General features: G+C 44.8%; 1 protein-coding gene across 1 annotated transcript; it reads right to left on the bottom strand.

Moving 5' to 3' along the window:
* Positions 1-251: 251 nt before the first annotated feature.
* Positions 252-9,846, bottom strand: notum2 (notum pectinacetylesterase 2). The gene is made up of 12 exons (XM_015970898.3): positions 9,366-9,846; positions 8,962-9,283; positions 8,829-8,881; positions 8,379-8,474; positions 8,231-8,291; positions 6,341-6,453; positions 6,152-6,254; positions 5,623-5,811; positions 5,430-5,530; positions 1,580-1,727; positions 1,455-1,502; positions 252-1,378 (listed from the first exon to the last, which is right to left on the bottom strand). The coding sequence occupies exons 2-12, from the start codon at positions 9,279-9,281 to the stop codon at positions 1,075-1,077; spliced, it is 1,536 nt and encodes a 511-aa protein (XP_015826384.1). The 5' UTR covers positions 9,282-9,283; positions 9,366-9,846; the 3' UTR covers positions 252-1,074.
* Between the last annotated feature and the right edge of the window lie 2,528 nt (positions 9,847-12,374).

The raw sequence follows: 12,374 nt of genomic DNA, 5'->3' as shown, positions 1-12,374 counted from the left end.
ACGACCATCTCACAACATCCTCACAGAAAATCCAAATAACTCCAAAATCAACGTCAAAAACTGCTTCCTTTGTAGCAAGACTTAAGTTTCTAATTGTTTTTTTATTGGGGGGGGGGTGACTTGCTCTCAGTGTAATATTCTGTCAGAACAACGAGTAATCTCGCTGACCTGTTTCTGATAGGTGTAACTTCAGCTGTCAGTCGGTGTAATTATATAAAGATGTGAAGAAAGCAGGACATACATCCACGCTGCAAGTTTTAAATCTTTTATTTTTTTTATGTTTTCACATATACATCAACCAAGGAACAGAACCGTCAATAACTGTCACAAAAACACACACCGAGGATGACAATGACCACTGAGCAGTGAATCACCACATTGTCTTTCAATGAAAAGTTCACAAGTCAAAAACTACTTCACACATTTCATAATTAAATACGGTAAAACAGCAAAGCCACTCTGCTTGCTTGCAAAAGAAACAACATTAACTAATCACACTTTGTTTTGCATGCATATAAAATATGTGTATAGATATTAGGGTGTATGTACATAAGTTAGCATAGCATTAGTTGCTAAAAAATAATACTAAGCCACCAAATTTCTGCAGTGCCTTTGTGTGCACAAATAAGTTATGCTGTTTTTAAAGGAGAATAAAAACCCTGTGGTATTAAATGTGTCATTTGTGCTTCTGATTTTGTGCAGGATTTTTGTTCATTAAGCCCGATTATGGCGCTGTTGGATGTGAGAGTGATCAGGATGAAAGTGTGTGTTGTGGGTTATGTGCAGCCATCTGGTGGAGCTAAAAGCTCTGTGACCGAGGTGGTTGAAGTGCCTTCGGTGTGGAGTTATCTCCCCGGTGTCCACTAGAGGGTCCACTAAAACAAGAACAAACCCAGATGCAGCAGGGACAAACCCACCGGCCTAGACTCGGATGTAACAGACATGTGGAGCATAATGGAATGCTGAGCAGGACAACATCTAGTAACCAGATTTCTACAGACTTCCTATGGTTACGCTACACTTCAACACTTTTATTTCCCTCATTTCTCTTTTCCTTCCCCTTCGTGTTGACGCTTAGCCACCGTTACTGACCATGCTGACCAGAGAATCTGTATCTCCCTGGGGATCCAGGCCGAGCTTCTGGGGGTCAAGGCCCATGGCTACCAGCATCTGGAGCAAAGTAAGCTCCTGCTGGGTGGCCCGGTCCACCAGAGCTGGGCAGGTGGGGTTACACTGGGGCCACTGGCAGGTGTCCACCAGGTGGAATGGACAACCTTTAGCGGGGGTTCTGTTGTTACGAGTTGCCTCCAGACTCCTGTCCCAGCAGTGCAGGGCCCGCGGGAGGTTGGTGCCTTTAACTTGGAAACTGACCCAGTTGCTACAGACAGGCGGGTGGTAGATGTCAAGTTATTAAGTACAGACATTTAAGTATAAGTAAATATAAATATCCTTACCCTTTGGTGATGACCGTGTGGGAGAGACAAGACGGAGCAAAAACAGCCCTGAAAGAAACGAACGAAAGCCAAAGTCAGCTGTTTTTAGCTGGCGGGTTAAATCCGGATGGCTGTCAGGAACCTACGTGACATCTCTCAGGGAGGTTTTCAGCTCCAAGCCCAGGTTCTGTATGTACTGCCACTGCTCTTCAGACAGACTGTGTGCCCCCAGGAAGATGTTTTCTCCTCTCAGCTGCTCCTCATCAAATAGCCACTGCACGATGAACAGAGGAGCTGCCGGGGAAACCACAACCCTCCGGTCACTACCAGCAGACATTTGGAAATCTTTACATTAAGTAAAGGACAACAGTGGGCTGTTTGGGTGTTTTGCAGACCTCACAAACATGGAAAAATGTTATTAGTTCAAAATGTAAAAAAAGCAATGGTTACAGATTTCTTCAAATAAATAAAAACTTAAAAATTATAAGTCTAATTGTTGTGTCTGTTAAAATATAACTGTGTCTCGGTTCTTGTGCGAGACTGCAGGGTCTTAGGATACTTTTTATTACTGCATCACTTTAAAACAACTACAATTACTCAGATTTTCAAACGAGAGACGCCAAAAGTACTTTTGCACCTTCTAGGAGTGATACCTGGAAATCTAGTTGTGCCTGTAAGTTTTGGTCCAAGTGCTCAGCGACTTAAAAGCCGTTTTCTTTTTGCAAACCCACAAGCCTGGGTGTGTAGGGTTAGGGTTGGTAAAGTTTTATAATATAATACCTCTTACAAATTCAAAATGTGTAGAACAACGTTGCATAAAAATAACCACCAACTTGAATAAAATTATAATTTATGCACATTTTGTTTGCTTCATTTCACGTCATTTTGGGAAGAATTAAAACGTTTGTCCAGTCATAAATAAAAACTGGGAACTGAAGTGCACCCTTTTGGGAGTCATATCAAACGTTTCCCTCTAAAAATGAACAGAAAACACATCATTAAAAGTTTATTCATTATTATTGCCTCAAATGGATTGTTGGGCCCATCTCCACCCTCCCTTTCGCCTCTAAAATTTTGGAAAAGATTGTTCACCAGCAGCTGGTATCTCACTTATCTGACTCGGTGAGGTTTTCCAGTCTGGATTTAGGCCTGGACACAGCACCGCATCGGCCCTGCTCTTGAATTACATTTATATATCTTTGGATCAGAGTTTTTCTGTGGCACTTCTTTTGTTGGACCTTATGGCAGTGTTTGACACGGTGGACTATGATACACTGCTTGATCGCCTGGAACTATGTGTAGGGATCACTGGGTTTGCCCATAAATGGTTTTGCTACTACCTATATGGTAGGAGGCTCTGTGTGAGATTGGGGAAAGCTCGCTCTTCCTGGGAGGCTCTGCGCTGGGGATTCCGCAGGGCTCAGTTCTCGGACCACTGCTTTTTGCAGTTTATTTATTACCGTTGGGGTCCGTCTTCCACAGACATGGCATTAAGTTCCACTTATAAGCTGATGACTGCCAGATCTATTCTCCACTGTCTCTGAGGAACGGGGCTTCTTTTTTAAACCTTGAGACCTGTGTAAATGAGGTCAAGGCATGGTTTGCAGTGAATTTCCTGTACTTTAATGAGCGTAAAACGGAATTTTTCATGTTTCACCCAAGATGCAGCTCAGATTTGGGTTCTACTGTCGATTCGTGCACCTTCTCATCCCTCCAGAAGCTGTCACTAGCCTGGGGGTGAGACTTGATTCTGCTCTTAGATTGGACTCTCATGTCAACTCAGTAGTTCGGTCTTGCTTTTTTCAGTTACCTTGCCTTACTAAACCCAAGCCTATTCTTTCCAGAATTCACTTGGAGCGTGTACTCCATGCGTTTGTGATCCCTCTATGCTGGGTTGGGTCAGACATTTGTGCATCGCCTGCAATCAGTGCAGAACAGTGCTGCTAGGTTTTTGACTGGAACTAGGAAAAGGGACCACATTTCTCCGGTGCTGACTTATCTTCACTGGCTCCCAGTCTCCTACCGGGCAGTTTAAAGTTCTGCTTTTTGTGTTTACGTTTTTTCAAGGCAGTGCCCCCACCTACTTAGCAGAGCTCTTAATAAAGCATGTTATCTCAAGGTCTTTACTGTCGGCTGACCAGAAATTGCTTATCGTCCCTCGCACCTAATTTAAGACTCTTGGTAATCGGGCTTTTCAAGTCCTTGCACCCTCTCTCTCTGGAACCAGCTCCCACTCACAATCATATAGTCCCCATCACTGGCAGTCTTTAAGAGCCGGTTGAAGACTAATTTTTATAGGATGGCTTTCTCCTAAAGCTTTTGGTTTCTGTTTTTTATTTTTTGTTCTTAGCTTTCTTTGAACTAATTAATTTGAATTCTCTTTTATCTAAATTTTATCTCATTTGCATTTTATTGTTCTCACAAATGTCTCTGTTCTTATTTTGTTTTTAATGTTTTTATGACTTGCTATTTGTATCTTTGTTACCCTTCTTGTCCAGCACCTTGGGCCCCCTTTGAGGGTGGTGGAAACCGCTATATAAATAAAACTTGATTGATTGATTGATTGTAATTCTAAGAAATCTTGAATTATAAAAGGCTTGTATTTGATATAGTGCTTTCTATGGATCTACAACCCCCCAAGACACTTTACAACACAACCAGCCATTCACCCACGCACACACATTGGTGCTGATGAGCTACAACGTAGCCACAGCTGCCCTGGGACGCTCTGAGAGAGGCGAGGCTGCTGAACACTGGTGCCACCGGCAGCTGAGGAGGGTTAAGCTGCAGTGCAAATCTACAAACAAGCTAGCCTTTAACCACAAACGCCATCATCAAACCCTCACCCTCCCACCTGCTATCATTCTTAGGCCACGCCCACTGATACAGGAACTCGCATTACCGGAGTAAACACAATATTGTTAAACACCAGTTGATATTTTCTATGTCCAAACGTCTTTTACTGATCGTAAACACAACATGGTGTTTTTCTTTTTGGGACTCTGGTAGTTTGTCCTAAACACCAGCGGTGTTATGACATCACTGATCAGTGCCAAAAGGCATCCACGGGAACTGCACTTAAAGGTCAACTTTACTCAGATTTTTAAGTGTTAATTCATTCTTGTAAGTCACACTTGGGAAGAGGGAGCTCTGGCGCGCCTGTTCAGGAACTAGAAGTGAGCCACATCAGAGCTGAGCTTCAGACGGAAGGACAGGAGTCTTACTTCCTGATATGTGGACATCGCTCCTCTGGTTGGCTAATAGCAACACGACTCTACCACTGACTCTGTTTGCTCTCCAACGTTGATGATTCTCCACAAATACCACAAGCCTGGAGGAGTTCTGCTATGTGGTGGAGTTGCTAATGCTAACAGGTAGCTTCTTTTAACATAGACGCTCCCTGCTGTTTCCTGGACTCTAAACCAACAACAGCCTTCAGAACTAATGCAGGAGATAGGTGTAGGATAAGATAAATCTGCTTCCAGGCCCAACGAGCTCTGTGAGCGCCATGAATTACGGCCTGGAGGGGTTAACGGTGAATTTAAAGCAGCGTGACACAGCTTATGTTCTTTTCCTTGCATCCTGCTTCACCAGCAACGTTTACAATTTTACAAATGTTGGTTGTTGGTGACGTCTTCCAAAGTAATTTCCTGCTGAAATACAACAAATCAGCATGAGTTAACAATTCTAATTTCCACAAGTCCCGCCCATCGACTCTACCGAGCCCTTGCCGAGTAAATGTCCCTGTTCAGGTACTCGGCCGGCTCCTGAAACTGTTCCTCCGGACCGGGCCTGGCGAAGTGGAGACGTGCATGAAACAAGTTCTGATTTAACAAAGTAGTCTTAGAACTTTAAAAGACTTTTAGAGGTTTGGGTTTCATGACTCCGTGTTTATCTAAGATTTATCAGCTTTAAAATCCCTGACAGACAAAGAGTTTAGGTGCATACATTTGACTTTTCTCAAAGGCTGAAGAACTGATGCATTTCAGAACTCACAGGTCAAGGTGGAGTATAATCTGTGCCCGAAGAAGCACTGCCACTCCTCGCCTCTCCTGTAGAGCTGCCGGCATCGGTCAGGCACGGCTCCGTTCCACAACCTGAGGACGTTATTTTTAAAAGAGAAGTTCGCACCTATTAAAGTGACTCAAATTCAAACCTAAAAGGATGCTAGAAGTCCAAAAGTCTTCACCTGAGTCCAATCTTTATAGCATCTTCAGGTGAGCAGGAAACAGTCTCAGGACAGTTTGGGGACCTCTGCTGCTTACTCTCTAGAAACCAGCCGGAATCCACCAGGCCTCGGACCTGAGCCTCAGCGCCGAGCTGCTCCAGCTGACTGGCAACCCTCTCGATGTTCAGCAGAACACCTGTTCCTCCGGCGCTGCAGGGGAGCCAAGAGCATCGGTGAATCATGTGGCTTTGAGGCCGAGTTTATTAAACCTTTTTTAGCTGCTTCACGTTGGATCTAGCTTTAGGACGTCAGCTTTTCGCAACAACCATCCTGCTAACCTGAGAAGAATGTTCACCATTACAGGGCAAGGCCCTTTAGTAAACATTATGTCACTGATCACAGTCGACTGTAAACATCTTTACTGCTGACAAGAGGATGCACCATAAATAGGCCTTCTCATGGTAGGCATGGAGGTGGTCCAGATGGCGCGGAGGAGCAGGGTGCGGGTCCAAAAGCTCTGGTCATCATAAGAGCAATAAAACAAACTCACCTGGTGCCAGAAAGCAGGACAACCTTTGCCTGCTTGATTCCTTTGGGGATGAGGTCTTTGATGACCTCACGGATAATAAGGGATCCCATGAACGTGTAGTCAGCTGATCAGAAAGACAAACGCTGGATGAGGAAGGGCGCCCACGCTCAGCAGGTGAGAACCGTCAGGCAGAAAAATGAGGAAACCTACTTGTGTTGGTGATTCTCTCCCTTGCTTTTTCCCGTCCTTGTCGGGTTCTTGGTGGTGGGGTGGGGGCAGGCCCCGTGCCGCTCCAAACATCACTGGAACAGTACGGGATGAATCTGCAGAAGGGAGGTGACGACCAAGTCAGTTACACTTCTCCGCTCTAAAGGAGTCAGGATGTGTTTCACAAGTCTCTCCAGCTGCCCTTTGGCAAAGAAAAACACTTTTAAGGGAATCTGGCGGCCTTTGCTCCAACAAGTTCATCAGTTTTTCTGAACAGAAGCCATTCAGCAAGTCCGCTCCCATAATAGCTTCTTTATCTCCCTCTGTGTATGAAATGTGCTTTACAATAAAGCTGCCTTGCCTTTTGCAACAAAATGTCATCTTTACACATTTTTGGGGGTGGTTTTAAGCGATGCCAGTTATTTACCTGCAGTAAGAAGGCTACATCTAGGTGACATCGCTCAAAGCTAGCCCAGAAACAAGTAGTTCCCTGACTGGAGAAATAGTCAAATCGATAACAAATTAGTGGCTGATTTTACCTCAAAATTCATATCTGTCTGTTGGAATACCATATCACCTGCTTGTTTACCACTAGATGAATGCTCAGAGCACGGAGCGCCTCACCGAAGCTTCTTTTTGAATGTGGCCTTTAGTTGGTGTCCCACGCATGCATGGTGCGTGGTGCCCATGGCAGGGGTGCCAGCAGGCAAACCCAGACACGAAGAAGTCTGAATAGAAAACTTCAGTGTGTGTGTGTGTGTGTGTGTGTGTGTGTGTGTGCGTGTGTGTTCGTGTGCGTGCGTGTGTGTTTGTGTTCGTGTGTGTGTGTGTGTGTGTGTGTGTGCGTGCGTGTGTGTTTGTGTGCGTGTGTGTGTGCGTGCGTGTTCGTGTGCATGTGTGCGTGTGTGTATGTGTGTGTGCGTGTGTTCGTGTGTGTGTGTGTGCGTGTGTGTTCGTGTGCGTGTGTGTGCGCGTGTGTGTTCGTGTGCATGTGTGTGTGTGTATGTGTGTGTGCGTGTGTGTGTGCACGTGTGTGTGTTCGTGTGCATACACGTGTGTGTGTGTGTGTGTTCGTGTGCGCGCGCGTGTGTGTGTGCGTGCGTGTTCGTGTGCATGTGTGCGTGTGTGTGTATGTGTGTGTGCATGTGTGTGTGTGTGCGTGTGCGTGTGTGCGTGTGCGCGTGTGTGCGTGTGTGTGTGCGTGTGTGTGTGCGTGTGTGTGTGTGTGTGTGTGTGTGTGTGTGTGTGTGTGTGTGTGTGTGTGTGTGTGTGTCTGCTCTGTCTTCTCCATCCCCAGTGAGTCGTGGAGGATGGCTGCTTATACTGAGCCAGGATCCTCTGGAGGTTTCTTCCTGTTAAAAGGGAGTTTTCCTCTCCACTGTCGCTGCATGCTTGCTTAGAATGAGGATTGCTGTAAAGACTCTGACACTAGTCAGTGACTCGATGCGACCTGCTGGGTTCCTTATATCGGAAACTTTTTGTCACTGTCACTGATTTGCCATCTCCAACATGTCCAGGTCTGAGTTAGCATGAAGTAGCGTTGTGCACATTTTCCTGTCATGTTTTTTTTTTTTGTAGAAAGTTGCTTACGCATCTTTCAGACCCCGTTTTGTGCTTAAGCTCTAGAAGAGCGGCCCCTGACCTCTGGATCTCTGGCGGTACATTGTTCATGTTGTTTCTGTCACTGCCAGCAGGGGGAGACAGAAACTCCTCTCAGCAGCTCATTTTCACAAAACGAACAATAAAACTGTGTTGCTGAAGTTCATATTTCAACATCAGCAGAATATTAATAAGTAAAATATTTCACATCAGCGTTTAAAAATAATTAACTTAATTTAAATGTTCAGATGTTTAGCAACCACAGCAGTGTGAGACAAAAGGAAAGGCACCTACACAATGTTTGCATTATGCCAGTGGGGGTTTTCCTCTGCCTGAGAGGACAGGATTCCTGTTCCTGCAAGATATTACATCAATAATTAGCATCATAAATGATGAGAAAACATGCAACAATAGTTCCATAATCTACTTCTGACGCTCTAACCTCTTTTAGTTTGGGGCCAACCCGTTGAGCTCATGAGTCGGGGGATACTTTGATACCTGGAGTCACAGGTTTCTTTGCTGTAGCAGCACCAGCCTCCTACAAGTTATAAAGACTGATGTTAGATCTTCCACCTGAGTGAGGAACACCTTGGTTAACACATTAGGTCTGAGAGGAAGGAGGTGACTGCATCCGTAGACTGGTCTACAAACAATTATGGTTTTTCTCCTCGGTTCACATATTTATACATCACTTAGTTTCACTGAAAATCAGCTAAATGTTCTAATTTCCAATCGCTGTTTTTGTTATAGACATTTCAGTCAAGGTTTCTAATCCTTCAAGCAGACGCCAAATGAAAGAACAGAAGGTGTAACAAGATGGCATTCCCATGAGGCGTCACACCAAAACCATCTGACCTCGGAAGACCAATTTAACCAGTTTGTAAACACTCACCTTCCAAAAATAAGAGCCATCTGCGGCTTCCTCTGAACTCCTTTAGGTAGAACCTGTAGAACCACAAAAATAACCTTCTTGTTGCACAGATTCGAATCGCCGAGAGAGCAGGCATCAGCTGAAGAAAACTCACCCAGCTGCTGTTCCATCGTTACATGTAACCTGAGCATTCCTGAGGACGTGGAGCCTCATGTCATCTGTCTGTGGTCCTGCTGCCCGAGCTCCTGCAGCACCATCCTGTCCTGGGTTTGCAGGACCTTCGGAGCTCCTACCGCTTCCAGTGTTCCCAGTGCTTGCAGCAGCGACATCAACTGCAGGAGGGGACTGGCCAGCATCACCTGCTTGGATCCCACCAGCCTTCCTCGACTTGCCACCAGCTTTGGCATTCCGGCTGTTCTGAGCCCAGATTCCCCCAAGCAAAAGGAAGAAAGTCACATGGCCTTGTATCTTCATGTCTAAGAAAAGAAAAATAGAAAATCAGCAAAGGACGCTAACCTTAAAGATGCCCCCCCCCCCTCTACCTTTAGATGAATCTACCTTCCCAAGTAGAAGCAGCGTTGGGGACAGTTCTGCTGGAGCCTGCTGCTGCTGCTGAGGAGAGATGAAGAAGCTCAGGATGCCAGCTGTAAGAGGAGGACGTGGGTCATGAGCAGTGATGAAGTCTTGACTACGTTTTGATGAACCTGCAAATCAGTGAAGGGCTTTATAGCGCCACCATTTGGATCAGATTTCCTCCCGCTTTTCTCCTGAAGCCTCTGAGATGAATTGCTGACGACTCAACTCGAGGGGAGGTCCCGGACAGCCGGCGGCGAGGAGAATAGATAACAAACATACTCCTCAACATATTTCAAGCCTCTGCACATGCCTACCACCAAGCATTTTACCAGCTGACCGGGCTCAAAAGTGAGCCCTCCTCACCAGCATCCCGTCTCCTGGTTTTCCTCCAAACATGTTCATGGTCGGGATTAACGCACCGCCTCTTTGCATGGTATGTGACCCGGAGGTCAATGGAGCACACACGTTCTGACACATGAATGAGTGGTACCATACGGTTCCTAAATAGTCTAGAATTCATTGAACACCCTAAACGCACAGGTGGTGGAAACCGTGGACACGGTCTCCTGTCCCAAACAAGTTTAAAAATGAAAACTTTTCCAAAACGACGCAAAACGACTTCCTAAAAACGATTCTGAGCGGTCGTTACAATCCTCTTGGTCCACTTTGAAACACAGAAACAGCTGGATTAGCAAGAAGATGAAAATGTTCCCGTACGTGTGCACCTGGAATAAAAACGTTTTATCGTTTAAGTATGACCCACGTGTAAATAAACGGTTTTTCAATCAATTCATTTGCTTTGCAAATATTTCAAACACTTTGTCACTCACCAGTGAGAATGAACCTTTTCTATGGCATTAACCCTGAGCACACAAACCCTATGAAATAAAAACAGACTGGAATAATCATTTTTTGATAATTGTATGTACAGGATGTAATTTAAATATGTGGTAAATGGTAAATAGTAGGGATGTGAATCTTAGAGCAACTCACGATTTGATTCGATTCCGATTCTTGGGGTGCCGATTCGATTCAGAATCGATTCTCGATTTAAATTGATTCACAATCAGTATTAACAAAGAGTGTCAGCTCCAGGATGAACTACTTTGTTGTGCAAGTTAGTTAAAGCTATGGGACATTTTTATTTGACTTTAAACTGGTCATGCTCCAAAAATGCTAATTTACAAGGTAAAATAAAGTGATTCTAAAACTGTAAACAGAAACAATCTTTTGACCAAAAGGCAACATTTATTTTTGCTTCCCTTGTAAAATATAACTAATCTGTAGTTACCTAACAGTAGCTTTGAAAGTAACATGGTCAAATACTTTTCAAGTATGTGTAGAAACAAGTTACATGAGTAATCCTGAGTACTCGTTTATCAACTTAGAAGTTTGAGATATTCTCATATTTATTTTCTGAGTGTGGAAAAAATACATTCAAGTGTCCTCTTATCAGCAGATTCAAACATAAATCATCTCAATTTATGGGACCACAAAAGTAAACGGAGTACTGACTCTCCTAACAAAGACCAAAAAAGTGTGTCTCAGACCTGTAACATGCCAAATATTTGAGTTTTTGGAATCGATTCTGAACCTTTGTGAATCGATTCTGAATCTTTATAAATAAGAATCCCGATTCAGACTTGATTCGATTTTTCTCAGCACCTCTAGTAAATAGCCTGTATTTGATATAGCGCCTTCTAGAGACATTCACCCATTCACACGCTGGTGGTGATGAGCTACGATGTAGCTACAGCTGCCCTGGGGCGCACTGACAGAGGCGAGGCTGCCGAGCACCGGCGCCACCGGTCCCTCCGACCACCACCAGCAGGCAAGGTGGGTTAAGTGTCTTGCCCAAGGACAGAACGACAGCGACAGACTGAGCGGGGCTTGAACCTGCAACCTTCCGATTACAGGGGGAGCGCTTAACTCCTGTGCCAGCGTCGCCCCATGTATGACTCAAGAAGCCATTTTGCAGATATTTGAAATGGGATGTGACCATATTTATGTGTCGATGGATGTGACACAAGTGTCACCACTGGTCCTCAAGGGCTAAACGTGGGCGTCACAGATGTTGATCAGGATTATCTTAAATTAGATTAGACAATGTAGAGATTAGATGATGTAGAGATTAGACATTGGCGCTCCAATTCCCTGAGTTTCGCTGTTCTCTGATCTCTAACATTAAGAATTGGTTTAAAGCCTTAAAAATCAGGGAGCAATACGATTTGAACCATCCAGAGCACACAAAGAGTAAAAAGACTTTTCCAGAAGCAAAAACGTGTGTCGGTGACGCATCTTTACCTTCCAGGTCTGCAGACTCCGGCATGGCAGGTTGGTTTTGTTAGGCGATGGTGATGAAAGTGAATATTTGAAAGTGATCTATAACCATCCCCCTTCAGATGGCTCGAGGGTGACGCACCGACGATTGCTGAAGGATCACGAGCCGCGGGGCTCTAAAATTCTCATCAATGAAATGCACACCATCCCAAAGCGTCAATCACGGAAAATAACGACGGTCTGGAAGGCCAGGGGCTGCGTGAGGGTGCGCCGGGCTGCAGCGGGCCTGGAAGGGCTCAGAAGAACACGGCAGGGTGGTTAAAGATCTGAGTGAATTCACCACAGAAGAGAGAAACAAAAACAAGGCGACAAAAGTCGTGAATGCTCATAAAAGAACAGAAACGACACTTCTGATCCAAATCCTCTCTCTCTCTCTCGTGGATGCGTTTACACTTTGCTTGATATCCTCCAGCGAGTGGTCAGCCAAAGTTAAGTAAGTATTTTAGGACATAAAAATGACAGATTTTGTCTTATTGCTTTGGCACGATAGAAATGTGTATCTTTGTCTCATTTCAAGCACCTTGTGCTATTTCATCTACTTTCAACTGCGTCCAGAGAGAAAGTCAAAAATGTCCGTGAGAGCCTATACACCTACGCACGGTACAACCGCGTCCAAGGCCTATAGCAAATTTGATCTACTGAGCTGAACAG

This window comes from Nothobranchius furzeri, chromosome 6 (assembly GCF_043380555.1).
Source record: "Nothobranchius furzeri strain GRZ-AD chromosome 6, NfurGRZ-RIMD1, whole genome shotgun sequence".
Taxonomy (NCBI): Eukaryota; Metazoa; Chordata; class Actinopteri; order Cyprinodontiformes; family Nothobranchiidae; genus Nothobranchius; species Nothobranchius furzeri.
Note: the sequence above shows the minus strand (reverse complement) of the source record. Positions and strands in the feature narration are given on the sequence as shown.

Coding starts and splice junctions, on each gene's coding strand:
- notum2 (XM_015970898.3), bottom strand. CDS start 9,281: ATGAAGATACAAGGCCATGTGACTTTCTTCCTTTTGCTTGGGGGAATC. Junction 6,454..8,230: donor TGGCATAATGCAAACATTGT/GTAGGTGCCTTT, acceptor TCCCTTCTGCAG/ATTCATCCCGTACTGTTCCA. Junction 1,379..1,454: donor CACACGGTCATCACCAAAGG/GTAAGGATATTT, acceptor GCCTGTCTGTAG/CAACTGGGTCAGTTTCCAAG.